The 19,667-nt window shown below is 40.6% G+C and overlaps 2 protein-coding genes across 8 annotated transcripts in view; one reads left to right on the top strand and one right to left on the bottom strand.

The window, feature by feature from the left end:
* Nucleotides 1–1,047: 1,047 nt before the first annotated feature.
* On the bottom strand, nt 1,048–12,007 carry ZDHHC6 (zinc finger DHHC-type palmitoyltransferase 6). Its single transcript, XM_042787258.1, has 10 exons — nt 11,624–12,007; nt 10,204–10,295; nt 7,877–8,036; nt 6,661–6,822; nt 5,994–6,047; nt 4,380–4,547; nt 4,020–4,061; nt 3,474–3,619; nt 3,342–3,385; nt 1,048–1,606 (listed from the first exon to the last, which is right to left on the bottom strand). The coding sequence occupies exons 1-10, from the start codon at nt 11,861–11,863 to the stop codon at nt 1,503–1,505; spliced, it is 1,212 nt and encodes a 403-aa protein (XP_042643192.1). The 5' UTR covers nt 11,864–12,007; the 3' UTR covers nt 1,048–1,502.
* A 254-nt stretch (nt 12,008–12,261) lies between these two features.
* The window catches only part of VTI1A (vesicle transport through interaction with t-SNAREs 1A), a 298,773-nt gene continuing 291,367 nt past the window's right edge, over nt 12,262–19,667 (top strand). For 4 of the 7 annotated variants that reach the window (XM_032988599.2, XM_032988598.2, XM_032988601.2 and 1 more), the window contains exon 1: nt 12,267–12,482. In XM_032988599.2, the coding sequence (XP_032844490.2) occupies nt 12,389–12,482 (94 nt within the window). In that variant the 5' untranslated portion in view covers nt 12,267–12,388. Of the gene's footprint in view, nt 12,483–19,667 lie in introns of all 7 variants that reach the window. The other 3 variants (XM_032988596.2, XM_042787291.1, XM_032988597.2) reach the window with 3 other exon arrangements.

Raw genomic sequence — 19,667 nt, 5'->3', positions numbered from 1 at the left:
GTCCTTAGCTGCCAGCTTCCTCAGCTGGAAGACAAGCTTAGTTTTGAAATCTTTGATTGGTTCTAGACTCCAGGCACTGAACAGAAAGTACTACAATTGAGACCAAGAGTATTTTGTGAAGTCTGGAGGCTTTCATAGTAATTTCTGCTCATATTCCAAAATAGCTGCATCCTGCTGAGTTATGACCTTTCAGCTCTTGCTAGCTGGGAAACTAGGAGTAAGACACACTCCCATACCTCCAGAAGCCCATTGCTTAAAAGTAGGTGGTATGATTTCAACAGGGGCAAAGCACCTGCTTGCAAACTACTGAAACTGAACACTAACTCCTCCTTGCCCCAGCTCACAAACTGCCTGGGATTCTGGCCCACCATCAGTACTAAGGCACAGCAGGCTGGAGGTAGCAGAAACCTGGCTTTGTACCGGAGGTAGGGTCTGAGTAGCAGCATACAGGAGTAATGCTGGCTTGTTTGTATGTAGTTATTTCTATATACACTTAATACTGTTTAAGAAATGCTCATCTACCTGAGACAACTCATGCAGGTGGAGGCAAACCACGTGTTAGCTTAAAACAGTAATTTGCAAAAACTCTCAACATGTGAAATGCAACTAGACTGAGGGAACAAAACCACTTGCTGCATTTAAGATACATTTAGGAAGCCTGCACCTGGTACAGGTTACTCCATTTTAAGGTTTTCCTTCTAATCATACCAGATGCTAAATAAAAAAGCTTTAGGAAAGGTGTTAATCAATTAGTAGCAACTAGGCTCACAGAAATGTTCAGTCTTGGTACTACTGCTTCCTTTCACTCCAAGATGGATCAAGAACTCCAGCCTCTTGGGTACATGCTCACATTTCAGAGAGCAGATACAGCTAGCTATATTTTTTTTGCCACTAAAAGCAGAAAATATTCTTATAGCAAGAGCTGAAGTCTTTCTAACCTTGAAAAACAACTTAAAACGGCGAAATCTTTACTTCCCAGTCAGTTCACATTCCCATGCCTATAAACAAGTTCTTGTTGGTCTAAGAACAAGTAAATCCACAACTGAATATGAATGTATCATTTATTTGAGGTGAGCAATTCACATCATTAAAAGTCACAGGTAACAAATTTTATCTTGAATTTGAATCAGAGGTTTATTTTATAGTTTTCAGGGGGGCAGCTTCAGAGAAAGTAAAATACAAAAGATAGGCAGCATGCATCCCAATCGGATGCCGTTGAGGAAAAACCTCAGAATGCAATTTAAACAGAAAAAAACCTGACTTGGGATAAAAAAATGCATTTTGAAGGCAATCCACTGAATGGCTTCTTCAATTATTTATTGTTAAAAAAAAAGTACGCAAACCATGGCACAGGCATATCCAACCCTTTCAGCTGCGAGGAAAAGAAAACCTTGCCCTAACATATTCATTGCATAAGACTAAAGTAATACACAGAAAATTTCAAGTAAAGGATTGTGGTCTGAAGTAAAAATTCCATTTCTTATTTAAAAAAAATGAGAAGGCTATCTGTTTTTCTTCTCTCCATCCACTGGTTGATCCGTTTCAGAGTCATATTGGCATTTTTCCACACATTTCCTAGGGAACCAGCCTCGTTCTCTTATTCCACCTTAAGACATGAAAAGTTGCATTAACTTAGAACAAAACATGACCCACTACAGAGGAAAAACACAGGACTGGAAGAAACATCAAGAGGTTACCTAAGACATTCCTAACATCACTGTCTGGGGACACATGGATTCTCTTCCACTGCCTAAACTGTTTTCAGGTATCTCCAAAGTTTCCACTGCTCTACCTTCCATAAAATGAGAAAATCTCTCCTAATACCCTATCTGAATTTTTCTGTCTGTAATTCCAGTTCAGAACTCCTGTTTCTACACACAGGAAGTAGCTGACAACCTTCCCGACAACAGACTTCCACACAGCTGATGACTATCTGCACATACCCTGGCTTTCTCCTATCTCTTTTTCCTCACCAGGTAAGCCATCCCAATTCTTTCAGCTTTCCCTTACAAGTCATATTTTCCAGTACTCTGATTATTCTTATTGTTTCCCTCTCAACTCTTCACAGCTGATCTTCCTATTTCGTGATATGCAGGAGCTGCTTTTACTTGTGGCAGTATTTCAGCTGAGTCTCTGTCGATGTTGAGTAGGATGGAAGGATTACTTCATGCATCTGGGAAGCTATATGCTTTTTTCTCTTTTGCAAATGATGTCTCATTTTAAGATTACAACTGACTTGTTTTTCCTTAGAACTGCTACTTAATAATTAATTTTTTGTCTTCTTACAGTGCAGCTTGTTATTCCTGCTTATTTATAGCATTTTGCTATACATGCCTACCAAATCTCATCCTATTTTTGAAGCCTTGTTCTCCAAAATTCCAATGTTATTTTGAATTTTAATCCAGCCTCTCGGTATACACCAAGTTCCCCACCCAGACCACATTTCATCTGATTTTTAAAAAAATATTTGATATACCACAGATATTTTCTGCTAATCTTCGTAATAAGCAATGTAGTACAAGCTATTATCATGATCATTTCGATGACTCACTTAGGTTTGATATTTGAAAGAGTCCATTGGAGTGAGCTGCCAAAGCACTTCTAGCCCAGGAAGGTGTCAGACATCCCATGAAAAGCATGGACACTTTCAGTGTAGTGACTGTTGGCTGCCTCTCTCTTGCCAACACAGAATGTACATAGATTTAATTGACAACTGTTTGGAAGAGACAACAAAATCCAATGCACCCTCTGGCAGATAAAATTTTAACTCAGTCCTAAGCAGGAGGGCTAAAGTAAAAAAATGTAAAAATTTAAATGCAGGTGGCTGTGACGTTGCCTCTCTGTAGACCAGCAGGAGTCTTTAACATCTCTGATAGCTGTAGTTGTTAGTTTTGTAAATGCATGTCAAAGTCCTTGGAACTGATCCCAAACTGGGCATAACATCTCCTTGTCTTTTAAGATGCAAAAAGGGTAATCCCAGGTCTTACATGTATATGGGGTGTTTAGGTAGGAAATCTGAATGTGTTTAATAAAGATCACTTTTTAAATATCAATAAATCATCATTAACCCCTTCAGAGTCTAAAAATCTAATTTTTTCTTAGAATATGAAGTGTTCCTCTTCCCACTCAACCTTCAATAAATGACTAGATGAGTGTTCTTTTGGTCTGACAGATAGAGTAAAAACAGCTGATGTGGTTTTAGAGGGGGGAGAAGCTAACGCCAATAAGGTCAGTCATTATACATTCTGAGAACTGAACATGTAATATTGTTCACATTTCTATGCAACTATAAAATTGATTTGTAATTTTCAACAGAAAAAGTGAAAATAACTGCTTCATACCATCAGCAGCTGAGTCGAGAATCTTCTCACCATACATCCAGTGTCTGGGGAAGAAAGCGTAATAGATAATTAGATGCCAGAACTTATCTCAGTATTTCTTTTAACCAAATATAAAGGTGCAGAGCCACTAACTTTAAGCCTCTTGTGGCTAAAATCAGATCCCCTTTACTCAGTGCAATTCTAGGTTCTTCAGTGCACGGTGTTGTGAAAAATGTTTTAATGCCTTTAGTCACAGGGCAGCAGACACCACTGTAATCTTCCACTGCTCGATACCGGACCTAGAAATTTGAGCAGAACATGGCAATATATTATTGTAAGGAGTTATGGCCTTACTGACAGTTTCATACCAAAAAAAAGAAAAAAAATCAATTCAACTATACTGTCCGATTTGAGCATAGTGACAACAGCTGTCAAAGGGACTGTAATGCTAAATTAACTGCTTAACAATGAAGCACAGTCATGTTTATTATCATGCTTCTTACCATATGGAAACAAAGGAGCAAATGCAAAGAAAGCTAATTGCTAAGTTTAATTAAGCAGCAGTGGCAGCACACTGTGTGGAAACAAAGTCTTTAATTTCTAAGTTTAAAATCAAGAAAAAAATAGTCTCAGCAATTACATTCATTTATTTATGCTGATATTTCAAAGTAATTTCAGACCAAACTTCACAATACTTACACTTCTTACTCGCTTGTCCGCTTTCTGTTTCAGTTGCTCAATCTACAAATGATTATAAACAGAAACTTAGGCAGTGTTTAGTTTAAGAGGACTTGTGTATTCAACACAAAATTAAGTCAGATATTGAAACCATTCAACAAACACAGGAAATACCATTAGCATTTAAAAGCACTCACAAAAGTGTAACTTTTTAGTCTAGCAAAAATGAGAGAACGTTTGACAGAACTCCTGTTTCTTAAGTATATGTGTTACTAGTCAGTTTATTTTAGTTATTTAAAAAGCTGGTGTATTTCTGCAAAGGAAAATGGACAACTGGATTGTGGGGACGATTAACTTCAGGTATCATTGAAGATCCATTACCGTCAAACTGTATTGATGACAGCCATCTCTTACTGGCCAATCCAGGCCATCTCCCTCAGGAATCCCAGACCATGTAAACACTTGCTTGAAGTTCTTCCATTTACTTCCCATGTCATAGGGAAAAATAAAGGTCTCACCCGTTTGGTAGTACTGGATTCTGTCTTTGGCCTTTGGAAAATAATTAAGAAATACAGTACATAAAAAACATACTATACAAACTGCAGTCAAGCAGCAAATATTAAGGTGGCCAGGTCATAAGCCCTGTATGGGTCCATGAGACCTGAAGGCAAACATTTCGAGGCCAGAGCAGTAAATTTCTGCTATACTAACCTAGGCTTATAAAACTGCTTACAACAATTATGGCACTTGGAAGTGCATCTGGTTTGGGTTGACACTCCCATTTACACTTTAACAACAGAGTCAGCTGGCTACACTGATTAAACCACTCCATGCTCCGATTTTATTCTATGGCTTTTTTTTCAAGGCCTATTTCTCCATTACATACAAAGACTTCCACAGCTCAGGACTCTTTAATTAATGATCATGAGCATAATTCAATGTTCTACCTCTAAAAACTGCATATACAGACATGCTCTGAATCTCTCACATTCTGAAGTCATGAACTTTTCATTCTTTCAGTAATGATGACATCTAGTGGAGCATCCACAGAAGAGTCTGTTCTCTGTTGCAATAATGTAATTTTATTAAACACTCCCGTATTACAGACTGTGTTCAGTTTTTAGAAGGGACATAGCAGCAGCCTGTGTTTTACAGTAAAAATTTAAACAGATTATTCTAAATTCTAATATAGAGTTGTAACAGGGTTTTCTTTCATTTATGTTCCATTGCCCTATTAGTCAAAGGTCTAATAGGACTAGGATCCAGCCAATCTAGATTCTGTGCAAAGAGAAGGCATTACAATACTTAGGTACTTATACACAGTCAAGATCCTCATGCTAATTTTGACAGAGAATAAAAGGAAGACAACAAGACAATAATAAAATATTTGTGGACTTATACATTGAGTCAGTTTTCTTTCCTCTAAACTTAGCTTCTGTCGCTTGGCTATATTTCTTTTGAAAAATCTTGTGAAAATCTCTATAAATATATGGAAATCAAAGCAGAATTTAAAGAAGACTGGGTATCTCATTGTTTTCTAGTATTTCTTCATAATCAAGGAAAATCCTCCCAAGTTTAATTGCAGAAGTAGGAAATGAGGAAAATCGTGAGCCAAAACATGCCACCTAGAATGGGTAGGGGAGGTGAACAATTAAAGACACAGGCAGGCATAATGAAAAGTGGACAGCTCCAGTCTCAGACAAAAGCACCCACATATTCCAAGTAATAAGCTAAGTGCCTTAAAAGCAAATATTTTTCTATGTTCACACCAATTCCCAAACAAAAAAAGACAAGAAAAATCTATGCAGTCAAATGATTTCTCATGTATTTCAGTGAATTTAGATACAGCAAGGAAAAAGCTAGTTACAGGTGTTAAGTTAGTGAATTGAAATGCCACCTTTGATTTAAATCCAGAGAAGTGAAGTAAGAAATTGATAAATATGGAGAATAAACTTTGTAAGAATACAGTACAAGACTACTGTAATAAAAGCTTACCTTTTCTTCAATCCAGGACTCGATTGAAGTTTTATTTGTCAAAATGACTTTCATCTAAAATAAAAGCGTTAGGTGAAATTAGCGTTGATTTTCTGCAGAAATATCAGTTAGACAAAGAAAACTTCATTTAACAAACTAATTTTTCTTTAAAGAACAAAGCAACTTTTATAGGCTTAATTGAAACATATAAAGCATTCAAATTAAGATTCAGCATAGATACATGCTAATGTTATCCTCCAGAATTACACACTTAGTATGACACACTATTTCAGGTTATGTTTAAAATGTGTATTTTTGTTTCCTTCCAAAGACCTCAAACATTTGAAGTAATACATCAGGCATGTTTATACCTATTTTCAGGGATAGGGCCATGTATTCCTGAAATACCAAGTATTTTGCGTTTTCCAGTGAGTTTATAAACCTCACCTCGTGCTTTCTTAGTTCATTAAATTTTCATCTTCAAGTTCTCCCATTAAAAATAATTAAAAAAAAACATGCGGTAACAAGAGAGGGACTGGGAGAAAACAGCATGAAACCCTGGAAAAGTTCCACAGCAAAATAAGCTCTAAACAACTGTTCCTATCTCAATCTTGAATTCTGTTTCTGCTCCACAACCAGACAAAACTTACTGCTTTTAACTTCTTTGTAACAGAAGCCATAAACTTACCTGGATAATAAACAGCATACCAACAGCAATAGTTGTTCCCAATGCCAGTCCTAAGGCAAATAAAGATGCAGCAAATGCAGACAGTCCAAAGGGAATAATGGGTCGAGGGTCTCTTTTGGCTGCACTCATGTCAATCTTTACAGAACTCCACCCAAAAGATATCTGCGAAGGGAGAATACCATTCAGCTCTAGAACATTCCAACTGCTGAAACAAAACAAGTTACTAGTAAGAAATTTGGCTCTGAAGGTACAAGTCCAATTTCTGACAGGTTTATCATGCAAGTGGATTAATTAAAAAAAAAAAAAAAAAAGAAGAAAAAAAAATGTATTCAAAAGACTTTTCTGCTTCAGTAATATGTTCTTTGCTACATGTAGGCCTTCTCTAGATGGAAAACTACACCAAAATTGCTATGTTGCAAGTTCCGCACTTTAGGCCCCAAAAATCTGGACTCTGGCACATTAACAAAAATGCATTTACAAGTTTCAGACAGAAAACGTTTGCATAGCACAGTATCCATTTTCAAAGGAAATGCTACAGGCCTTCCTCTGAAAGCTTTAGCACATAGCAGTTCTCAACATGCGGCCTTCATCTGTTACGCTCAGTTGATGTTTTCAAGCTCTTCAATGCAACACAAAGGCTGAAATCAAAGCTCATAATCTTAACCATGGATCTGAGATAAGGGATGTAGTTCAGAAAAAGCTCTGCTCATTGTTGCTGCAGTTAAATTTTTCCATTTAAAACCAAATCCAATATAATTTATTTTTAGTTCCAAAAATAATGCAGTTTTTTTTTTTTTCCCTCGAAGAATTGGATACAATTCTTAAAGAGTGGCAAGCAAAAGAAAATAAATAGCATCTAGCTTGTGTGTTGGTAAAACTAGCAGCTAGTTTCTGTGCCAGCCAAAACACAGCCTGTCTCTCTATAAAGTGCTATTCAGAAACTGTCTTCAGTCAATGTAAAACTCTAAGAAACTCCCAGTGATTATGACAAGCAACAGGGAAAAAAAAAAAAAAAAAGAAAATAGAAACAGCTTTCTCTGAATCCTCCTCCAATTAATAAACATACTTCTCACAGGTGGAGAGCAGAACTGAGAGTACATGTTGAAACACTAACAAGGAATTTCACATGCTTCTCAGGAACAAAATTGTCTCATACTTCCGGAAATAAACTATCCATCCAACTTAATATTTTAAGCATTTAATTATGTTTTCTTACTCTGTTGTAAAGCTGAGTGTACATAGTCATAACAAATATGAAGGAAGCATGAATGCATCCCAGTGGAGCTAAGAGGAGAAACAGAGTGAAAGATGCGTGATTCTGGTATCCACAACAGTTGTTGATCCAAGGACAATGGTGATCCATTTTCATGACACATCTGTGAATAACAAATATCGATTAATATACAGGACATATACGATGTTTTTCAAAAAGCTCAAAAGGACAGCAAACTTTCTACTACTCAACCTCTATTCCTTCATTTAAACATACCAATTTCCAACAGATCAACACAGTCATTTTTTTTGTTGCTACCCAGAATGATATTTCATGTTGTAGAATGAAAGAAAATGAAACAGAAAGTGCACCCAGGTCCTACCTTCCCTAATCATCCCTCCTCCTCTTTACTCAAACTTGCTAGTTGCTAATAAACACCGTATTCCAGAGCCAGAAGACAGAGGCCTAGAACTATTAACACAATAATTAAGCATGGATATTATTGCCATTTTTTTTTTAATAAGCACACCAGGAAAATAAAGGAAATATCAAATCCCCCATGAACTGCTTGCAGAAAGAACATATAGAGATACGTAGACAGAAGTGTATTAATGTGTCTTTCTTTTCAGCAGTAGACCCTCTGAAGGCTTGAATTGCTACATATTGACCTCACACCACTCAAAGTCTTTTTCAAAAAATCTATTTAACAAATGTAAACAGAGACACTCTTTTATTCAATATAAAGCTGGTTATTTTGGTGTAGCTTACAGGTGCAAAAAATACCTGATCAAAGGTTTGTCTACATCCCAAATTGTGATGATTTAACTTAACAAGTGTAAAAGTCACTAGTTATAATGTTGCAATTCATCTGCACCAAACCTAAGTAATAAACAAAGGATTGAATTGCACAAATATCCAGCTCCCCCTGAAATAAACTAATTGTTTTAGAACTACTGACTTCATTATCTTTTAAGCTAGTCCATTTCCAATAGGAAGTTCAGTTTCTCCCCTTTAAAGAATTAGTTATTTTTCATTAGCATATGTTCAACTGCCACTGTGCAAGTTCTTGAACATGTAATCATAAGCACAAGTGTTTCTGAAAAAGTTCCTATATCTTAGCAAGAAACCTCACCCTGTTCAGGTGGGCCACATGAAGTGACTCCATGCATGCACTGAAACTTGCCATAGCACAGAAGACTTTCAGTGATGGTTTAAGTTACCTACTTCACTGAAACAGGCAAGGAGTATGTGCAGAATGAGTCACTTTGGCCCAAGTTGAGGAGGCAGAAAATTCTTAGAGCGTATCAGCAAAATGTTTTGGAGAATGTGCTGCAGTTTCTTCTGGCTTATTTGACAAAAGACAAATTATTTAAAGAACTTGCTCCTGCAAAGACAATCATCAGGATCTGCTGCCATTTTCCTACTAAGTCCTCAGTGTAAAGATTGTCACTCAAGGAAAAGAGTCTAATTTTAAATCTTAGGATGATGTAGCCAAATTACAGCACTGCTCTACAGTTTCAGTCTCTACTTCCGAAAAGCACACTGATTGCATATCTTGTGTTTATAAAAATAACAAATGAATGCGTATGTTGCAACATCCTTTTAACATGTTCTCTAATAGTCCTTCAGAGGAGGACCTGCCCAGTAAAGCCAAAATAAATGCAAGTACAGTCTGCACTGCAGACAGCTGAAGTGGCTTGCTTTTTCCAAGCTGCACTAAATTCCACTGCAGTTATTTGTAATAAAAGCATCCTTTACCTCAGAACACGTCTGTTGAAAGACTAACACATTGCAAGGCACAAACTTTTTAAGTTGACCCAAAAGGCTTATCAGTTCACTTAACATGCAGACTCGCCTCAAAAAATCCCCTTTAGTGAAGAGTAAAGGATAGTCCAAAATTTCCACTCAAATTAACATTTAACTCCCATTTGGAAAGATGACAGAATAGGCTTTTCTGCTCCCTGAGTAGGTGAATGTTTGGACTCAGAACTTACAAAGGACTGAAAGACTTTTAGGTATTTACAGAGGCTCACTTCCCTGAAACAGTACTGCCATGTTTTGTTAACAGTGTCAGGGAGTTCTTAAGAGGAACTGATTTCAAGCTAAAAGGAAAATTTTAAAGACAGTTTATTTATTAAACTAAAACAAAGTAAAACCATGTAGGAATCATACAACTAGACAGTGTAAATATTTGAAACTGGTATAGTGCTCATATGGAAATCTTTTAAATATGCACAAGACTTGGAAGAACAAATTATAATAATAGCTTGTCATTAGATTTGAAGCTGCTTTAATATGGACTTAAAACAATTTTCAAGAAAGACAGTTACCTGTTACACTTTCGACAGTGGTGTGAACGCGGTGCCTTATAAGACTGACACACTTTACAGTATTGGAGATACATGCAATCCTGAGATTTTTCCTTTAAACAGAAGAATAGGCGTGTTAGACATATACATAATTCTGCTGGCAACGAGTATGTTGGCATTTTCCTAACCTAAGCATCTTTGCTTTCTTCTGAGAGGGTGTGTTTCATAACCTAACCCAATTTAATAGTAGGTGGCTAGGGAAAAAAAAAAAAAAAAAAAAAGAAATAATCTCTTGGCTATCAACACAGCCATCTCCCACTGTTGAAAGTGGAGGTTGCTGAAAGAAATAAACACTTCTTCCATCAGAAATAGCAACTGTACAAGTAGTGTGTCATAGTGAAGTTCTGAGAGTGAAAAAAATGAACGAGGCCTTTATAATTAAAAAAAAAAAAAAATCTCGTGCACTTTGTCTCTCCATTTTATACCATGAGCCACTCTAGGCTTACTACTAAGATACTGTACTGGTAAGCATTAACGTTCAACTAGCTCTTGTTTGCCACCCTTTCTCTCTCTGACACACACACCCCCCAACCCAAGATGAAAGACAAAGAGACTTGTAAATAGCAAGTAGTAACACTGGCCAAAATCTGTTTACGAAGTGGAATACCCAGTTGTCCTGCTGGGACTACATCAGGATTCTCTGCTCACTAGACTCTGTCCTGAAAAATATTCCACGAGTAGAAATGTGATTATTACTAATGTTTGTATCATGGCACTGGAACACAAACTTTGGCCAGCTGCCTTGAGATACTGAACTTGTATCACTCTGGTCCTTGAGTACTACTCTTCCAAGAGATTACTGAAGCAAATGAAATGCAGGCTTCTACCTTGACTTATAATACTGTATTGAACAAAAGTTAATTATGGCTCACATGAACAAAAAAAAAAAAAGCCAAATGAAGTTCTTGTTATTACTAGCAGTAAAGCCTTCAATACTTTATTTGTAAAGCGTCTGCACAGGCGTGCGGATAACCTTGAAGTTCTCGTTCCCGGCTAAGAGCGCTTGTTTCCTGTTGTTTGGCTTTGCGCAGCCCCGACGGAAGATAACGCCTGCTGCCGGGAAAGCGGCACTACCGTCCAGCCCCGGACCGCTGCGGCCCACGGAACAAGGCAGGGATGGAGTAAGCCGGAGCACACTGGCAACGCGGGGAGGGGGAGAGAGGCGGAAAGCGAAGGCGTCCAAACGAGATAAGGAGAAAGGAGCGGCCCGAGGGGCCGGCGGCGTTCTTCGGGGAGAAAGGGCAAAGGAGGCACCAAGGGAGAGGCGGCTGGTCGCTGCAGGCCCGCCGCCCAGCCCGCCGCTGTGTGTCCGTGCGTGTCCACACACCCCGCCCGCTCCCGCCCCGGGCCCGGGAGGAAGCGATCGAAAGCCAACGCTTACCGGCGTCCACCCCAGAGGGACGTACCCCGGGCCGACAAACATGGCGCTAAAGTAGTTGTAGAGGATCATGACGGTCCAGTTGAGGAGCATGACGAAGTTGACGCTTCCCCCGGCCGTGTCCAGCGGCCAGTACCACAGCGCGGCGTCCGCCATGGCGGTGGCGGAGCACACGGCCACCACGGCCAGGGCCACCAGCGGCCCCCAGTGGCACAGCCGCCGCGCCCGGCGCAGCCCGCCCATGGCCGCTGCTACCGCCGCCCGCCCGCCGCCGCCGCCGCCGCCGCTCCGCCGCCGCCCCGCATGGCTCCCGCCGCGCTCAACCCAACGCCCGGGGCTGCCGAGGCCGGGCCGCGCCGAGAAGGGGAAGGGGGAGGCGGCGGGGAGGGGAGCGGAGCCCGCCCCCGGCAGTCCGCACGCAATAGGGTCCCGCCGGGAAACAGGGTCCCGCCGGGAGCGCCGCCGCCGCTCCACCGAAGGAGCGGGGCGACAAAGGCCGCGGGGCGCGCAGGGGCCGCCGCCTCCTCTGTGGCGGGGCTGCCGTTCGAGCGCTCCGGGGGGCGGGGGAGGGCAGCAGCGGGGAGCCGGGCTGGTTACAGCGCCTGAGCAGCGGGGAAGGGGGCGGAGAGTTTCGCCGGAACCGGCGGCGAGGCGGGGGACGGACGCCTTTGCGCGCAGCAGAACGCGGAAGCGGCGCGGCTGAGCGCGGTGTCTCCGCGGAGCGCAGCGGGGGCCGCGGCCTCCCCCCCCCCCGCCCCCGGCGCCGCCATGTCCTCCGATTTCGAGAGCTACGAGCAGGACTTCGCGGTGCTGACGGCCGACATCACGGGCAAGATCGGGAAGGTGCCGAAGCTGTTAGGAGGTGAGCGGCGGGCGGCGGCCGGGTGGGGGTAGGTGTGGGGGGGGGGGGGGAGCGGCTCGCCCGGCGGGCTGCGCTCCCCCCCGCGCTGCTTCTCCGCCTTCACGGCTCTCGCTGCGCTCCGCAGGCCCGTCCCGCTCCTTTGCCAGAGCCTCCCCGGCTCCCGGAGCCCCCGGCTTCGCAGCGGCGAGCGCTTGGGGCGGTGGCGGGAGGTGCTGGTGTGTTTTGAGCATGGCCTGTCTCCGTGTCCCGCCACCCGAATGTGCGTTCTCGCCCCTCCTCACACAGCAGAGTCAGGATCCATCTCCCTGCCCCGGCTGCACATCTGTTCGAGCAGCGAGCTCTCTCATGAAATGCGTTAGGAACCCCCTCCCAGAACGCTGTTCGCTGGTCAGCTGTAAGGATCAGCCCTTCCCTTCTGACTTGCCGTGGGGCCACGCAAAGTTCTGCCAGCGCCGCTGGAGGGCTGGGGCAGAGCAGGGCTCAGCGCTGGCGGGGTGTCTCCTGTACCAGCATTGCTGCTGAACGCTTGTTATTGTGGTCGTGCCACAGCATCGATAATGGAAATCAAGTCTTTTTCATGTGGCATAGACAGAATTTGTGCGTGATTTAATCCGAATCCGTGTTTTTGCTGCTTACTGTTAAAACATTTGATTTCAGAAATTGACTGCGGTGACTCGCATGTAGGAGTAGATTCAAAGAAATCAGTGTTTGTTTAGTTTAATGTGGTTGTCAGTAGCCTGTAACATTCATGGCCTGATTCATGACGTATCCCTGCAATAGAGACAATAACGTCTAGAGGAGTGTTAGGTTAGAAAGCTGAAACTGGTAGTCTCCTTAACTAGTCTGGCTGAATCTTCTAGCACATAGGAATCGGTGCCCTACTATAGGACTCCTAGCATGAGACAGAGAGAAGCTGAAACTAGTGGATTTCTCATCTGTCCCTCTTGTAACTCAGCTCAATGCCTCTTCTGTTTCAGTTCATGAAATATTTCTGCCTCTGCTTCCTATGCACATTTGCCAAAGCTTTATCATACTTACACCACAGGAGTGGATATCATATAAGGAGGGAATAAACCCATACTAGTGGTATACTTTTCCACGTGACTAAAAGAAAAAATACCATGCATCCAGAACCAAAGAATATCATCCTACTTTTAGGTTGGGAAATGCATCATGAAGTGATGAAGTAGTGACTCTAAATAGGCTTTGAGGTAGGTGGTCAACTGAAGCATATGATCTCAGTGCAACATTAATTCAGAGGTCCAAACAACATCTAAAATGAATAAATGGGGATTTTGAGTAAAAATCTGTCTGATTCTGGAAGGTTATGTCCAATTCTAATTTTAGGAAGTTAAAAAGTCTTCTGATAAATTGGGGTTCAGTGACCAATCATAGGCATGATTAAAGGACAGGAAACGATGCTTTTTCATCATCTTAACAGCTATTTTGCTGTTGACCTTAAGAAAAAGGACAGGGGAGGATGATTGAGTCACAGTCTGCAGGTACTTATGAGGTAGAAAGCTTTTGCTCTTTTGTAATGGAGACTTACAAGATGAAGAAGGGAGAGATCCAGAGTTCCTGTGATTGAAATTTAGAACTGGTGTAATTTAGTCTCCTCAGAAATGGTATTTAACCTGTAAACGGCCACTGGAACAATTTACTGAAAGGATGCAGAGGATTCCTCACTAACGTAAAGTACTTAATCAAGGCACTATTTTTCTCTGCTTCACAAAGGGTTGTTCACTTTTAAACAGAGTAAATTTAAGGACCTCTTGTAGGAACAGGGAGACATCATAAATATACTTCTGGCTCCTTTTCTGAAAATCAGTAATGATACACTGATTTATGGAAAAGGAATAGAGATTTAATTTCCTAATGGTATAGATTTTGGAAGTCATCAGTGTCTGTTCAATAGTAGGAAGATTATTCTGCTTAGTGGATTTCCATATTCCTTCCCTTGAATCAGTCTCCATTATTCACTTAGGGAGACTTTGGAGCTTAAATACAAGATGTTTAAAGAGTATTGTCTTAAACAGTGACATAGCCTCAAAGCAGCAGGCTTTGAAATAATGATTCTTTTATGTGACCTTTAGAAGGGTTTTTTTAAGATTTTGCCATTCTTTCAAAGGAGAAAGAATGGGACTAGTAGCGTGGTACTGGGCTAAATGGCCTCATGATAAGACAATGGTTAACTTTTTAATGTTTTTTTTTTTTTTAAGAGGTGGCTTTTCCATGTTAGGATTTGAGGCTGGCCGTACATAGTTTGGACTGATTTGCACTATAGCTACTTCTTGCACTGTACAATTATGAGTGAGTGCATTGCTTCAGTTTTCACTGCTATTCTGTTTTTCATCAGCAAAAAAATAATGTATGATTTAAAAAAATATTGCAGTCTTAGCTAATAGAGGCATTTGACCACCTGGAAAAAAACATAATCTCTGACTATGCTGAACATTGTAATCAGAAATATTTTAAATACACATTTTTCCCTTGTTTCTTAATAGGAATATTTGCAAGATCTTTCCTTCTTCATCACCAGAAGTTCCAGTTAGTTCTTGTGGAGATGGCTGGGAGAGCCTCAAAAAGAGGATTATGAGGTGGGAGGGGGACGTGAGGAGAGATGCACATGAGGTGGCAGTTTTCAGCAGCAGAGGTTTGAGAGAGATTGCTGATGGCCTTCTTCCTCCACGCTGGAAGAAGCAGGATGAAAGGTGTAAGGACTTGTGCTACTTCTGCATAATACAGAGAGATCTCCTGAAGTCTAGTGACTGGTTTATTTCCTTCTGCTGCCCAGGATCGACTTGCTGTGAGCTTCGTGTTCACTTGACTTGGAGAAATACTGGTTAATTGTTTTTGCAACATGCCTGCATTCAGTGTTGTCAGGACTTGATGCTGTCTTCTGTTCTAGGAGGATGATGGCTCAACAAACAATCTTATTGTCACAAATGCATAAATAGTTCAGCAAGAAATGTAACAAAGGCACTGTGATGCTACTGAAGCAATAAGCAGCAGGGACAATAGAACGTCTTGGGAAGAAATGTCTTCTGTTGAGGCAAACATCATCTGGAGAATTAAAGTGTTCTAAATAGAGAAATGGCTTTTAAATAGATTTTCTGTGATGCCGCTGATTCTTTGAAGAATGAAGATCATTGGCTGATGTGTTTTGTTAATGTTCCTTGGTGTTTCAGAGAAACATCTGTCTTGTGATTTGACCAAAAATGTATATAAATTCTGATTGCTTGATCTGAAAGACAGTTTTATCAGTACAAATGGTGATACTTAGTCTTTTCCCAGCACAGTAGCCTGTGGGTTGTGGTGGTTTTAGGCTTGAGTGCTGTCATTCTTCTGATACTTGCTACCTGCATTTTCTACTGGGCAATCAAAGCACTGTATTTCAGTCTCCAACAGATTTAGCTGAAGGAAGTTCCACCTTTAATTTTCTGTTGCACCCCTGTACTGGTGTTTACTGCCTCCGTTTCAGGTTGCGCTTCTTGAACCCAGTTTTATAACCCAAAGAGAGAAATGCAAATATTGTTCCATTTGTCTCTGCTGTTGGACAGTAACTTCTGGCAGTAGTGAACATGTAAACCACCTCAGCCAGTGTAGCAAAATTGCACGTGAGCTATGAACTGAAGCCCTTTGTTACTCAGTCTCTTCCTCAGCATGTGCTAATAGAAAGAAGCAGTTCCACAAGCAATGAGACGACTCAGTCTTGGTCCAGATTTTTTTAATCTCGTCATTCATTGTGAGATCAAACTAGTGCTGTGTTATCTTTCTACATTTGTAGGCAGATTTCTGCCTTTCTATAACTGCTGTAATTTGGGGGACAAAAGAGTGACTAATGCAAGGGCAAGGCTGAAAGAACTGAGGAGAATGTAGTAAAAGCTTGTTTCTTTTAAGAAAGTGATACAGCCTTCTGTACAAACACAGAACAGGTTTCTTTGTTTACAGTCCTTACCTGAAGGAAAAAAACACTTTTGTTTCCAGTTTTTATATTTATCCATATTTTGTTGATTTGTCCAATTAAATTATACAAGCTACACGCAATATTTCTGTTATGACATTCTATCTGTCAATGTGGAGACAAAAATTGTATTCTAAATTTAGATACATTTGATGAAGCATTGCTTTTTATTTTCTTTAAAGGATAAATTAAGAAAAAAAGTTATAAATTAAGATAAATAAAAAGTTATAAAATACCCTTTTCATTATTTCATATGATGGAAGTGTATTTAAGGAAATGATCAAGTAAGCAGACTGAAAACTACTAAGTAATACAGTTAGTAATGTGAGGTTCTTTAATTGGATCATAACTTGTTTGTCCTGATCTACTAGATTAGTGGCAAGCTTCTCTTACTTTGAGTAACTTCCTCTGACCTCATCTACAGTCTCCAAGCAAGTCAGACTGGGGATATTGTGCCTTCCTTTCTATGGGGATTCTGACTGTGAAATAAGTTATTTATTTAGCTTAACTGTGGCAATGAAACTCGAAGTAAATGGTTTGAAAACCATTCCAGCGAGTGTTTTTTTATTGTCAGTGTTGTAGCATTTTGTGTTTCTGTTGCTGATATCAACAACAGGCCTAGAGGTATTGGCAGTCCTGTGGGCAAGTGGCTTCAGGCAGCATATTCCCACCAGGATTTTGCATGGATGCAGCTAGAGGAAGAGAAGAAAATGAAACCAAGCGGGTGATACTTATACTTTGGTCAGCTTGTTTTTCCTTACCAAAGTGACCCTGATGGATCCTGCCACCCCTTCTTGCTCTGAGGACTACGTGGTATTGTGTACCTTAGAAGATCAGCAGTTGCAACAAGTTCGGCTGCTTTCCTGGAAATCCACGAAGATACTGCTCCAAAGCTGCAGTGCCGCAGTGTTGCCATGTGCCTGCTCACACATCTGTGTTTGAAGGAACAGCAAAGGCCTGTTGTCAGTAGGCCTCACTCCCAGCAGTTGCTCTGGTCATCAGCTGGGTGATTATATATCTGGGATGATATTGAAATGCAACTCTGGAGTTGGGTTAAAGTTTAATTATCTAAACCACTGAAGATCATTTGAATACCTCCCCAATTTTATGGGAGCAGTTTCATTCAGCCAGACCTCCTTGTGTGCTAATGAGTTTCCCTACCAAAGGTCCTTAGTTTAATGCCTCTGTGGATAGGTAAGATCTTACTGGTCAGTGGAGTGCTAGTTAATTCTTGTAGTCACGAGTACACACAGAATTCGTACAGCATGAAATATCCAAGCCCCTATATATATCCCTAAATTTCAGGTTACTTAATCTGTATGGAAATTGTAGTCCAGTAAAACTCAGGGAAATACTAAAATTGCTATAGTACATATATTTTTTGCTGCTATATTTTTAAATTTTATTTTGGCTTTAATAAAACGGTATTGTGTGTTTTCTATCTTACATTGTTTTTCATTTTGTCTGTCGTCATCATGCCTGCTTCCAAATGAAGGGAAGAACAGAGGTGTTTTGAGGTCCTGGGTAGGAGAATCAAAATGTGCAGGAAAACAAGTGGCAGAGTCTCTTTTTGTTTGGGTTTAGTTATGTTAGGAAGATAAATCACTAACCATTACATTTTCTGGTTTGGGTGCCATCATGAGAACCTGGTGGTGGAATTAAAGAAAGACATTGCTAGCAGAGAACTAAAAGTGCTGCACAGAAATGAGCATTTCCTACATCTTCTGCTGTTGTAGAATCCAACAGATGTGACAGTGTGAATTCCAGATTTGCAAGAAAGATGCTGTTTTTTCCATGGCTTTAGGTTTGTACAGAGAATTACTTGATGAAATTCTGGGTCTCATCCAAGGTTAAGAAGGGAAACTCTGTTTGGGAGGACTTAGGTGTGAGCCCTAACTTAATTTGTGGGGGAATTCAAGTGCCTCCTCCCTTGTGTCACTGGCAGGGCTTCCTTTACTCAGTGGGCTTCAGTGTTAGTCAAGATTTTATTCTAGCTATGTTTTGCCAGACACAGTGTTGTTCAGTTCTTACTGCTGCCATGCAGAAACAGCTTGATTTTTTCATATAGGGTATAGTAGAGTCAGAGCCTGAGGCAGTATCAACTTTAGGTCAAGGTCACTAGCCCTGGGCCACTTGCTTATCCAGTCCAATCTCAGAGGGAGTCTTTGCTGCCTCTCCAGTTGGCTATAACACATGCTTGAGAACTTGGGCTTCTGGAAGAAGAATTTTCCCTTAGGGAAAGACCTCAGACTTTGGTCTTATTTTTGGACTGTAAATGAATTACCCACATGTTCTACAATACTGTGGCAGCTTCTTGGATGATAACCCAGTGCATATGATTTGTTCTTGTGAATCTGCCTTGCATGGGATGATGTATCCTCAGAAGACAGCTGTTTATTTTCAAAGATCCTGTGTTACCTTAAGGGTAGAAAGATAATACTGAACCTGAGCCTTTCTGCAGCCAGAGTTCCAGTGTATGTAACTGAAGGACAGATCATGATGTTCAAGTGTCCTTAAATGAGAGTGTAGAGTATCTTAGGTAAATGAGGAGATAGTTGGATAGGCCCATACAAATGTAATGCAGGATACTGTGGAACAGCAATGGGGGGACTCAGCTGAAACACAAAGTGCTTAAGTGGGGTATGCTTCACCAAAAACTCTGTAGCAATATAGTCCATTTGGAAGTAGTTCAATTGCTTTTAAGGAAGGTTGTTTTAAGGGCTTGTTTTACTTCATGTAGCAGAAATTCTATTTTGGTTGCTATCTCAGCATCCCCTGATGAGGGATGCCTATGGCACTAAGTTTTTTTAAAAATAAAGCATTTCAGCCTGTGAGAAGCTAAATTATATATATTTAATAAATTATAGACATTAAATCAAGGTGGTATCTCTTCAAATTCAAGAAGTTTGTGGCATGCAGAGGATCAAATGAGATCATCAGATAGTTCCTTTTGGTCTTTAATATGTCAATTCTAGGGTACAAAGAGATCATGTGGAAGAGAAGCCAAAGAATTCAGGCTAAAAAAAGAAAACTGAAGTGTAAAGGTAGACAATAAAGTCCCTTGTGCCAACATAGACTCATGATCTCTGAGGAGCAATGACTGGAGATACTTTTGTATAATTCACTATTTATCTGCTTCATCAGGCAAACCACCAGCAAAGATGTCTCATGATGCTCTTGGTTTCAAACAAACAGTGGTATAAAAGATTGTATGTTCAGAG

This window comes from Tyto alba, unplaced genomic scaffold, assembly GCF_018691265.1.
Source record: "Tyto alba isolate M040663 unplaced genomic scaffold, T.alba_DEE_v4.0 Super-Scaffold_1, whole genome shotgun sequence".
NCBI classification, from domain to species: Eukaryota; Metazoa; Chordata; class Aves; order Strigiformes; family Tytonidae; genus Tyto; species Tyto alba.
This window is presented reverse-complemented; position numbering and strand designations above follow the sequence as displayed.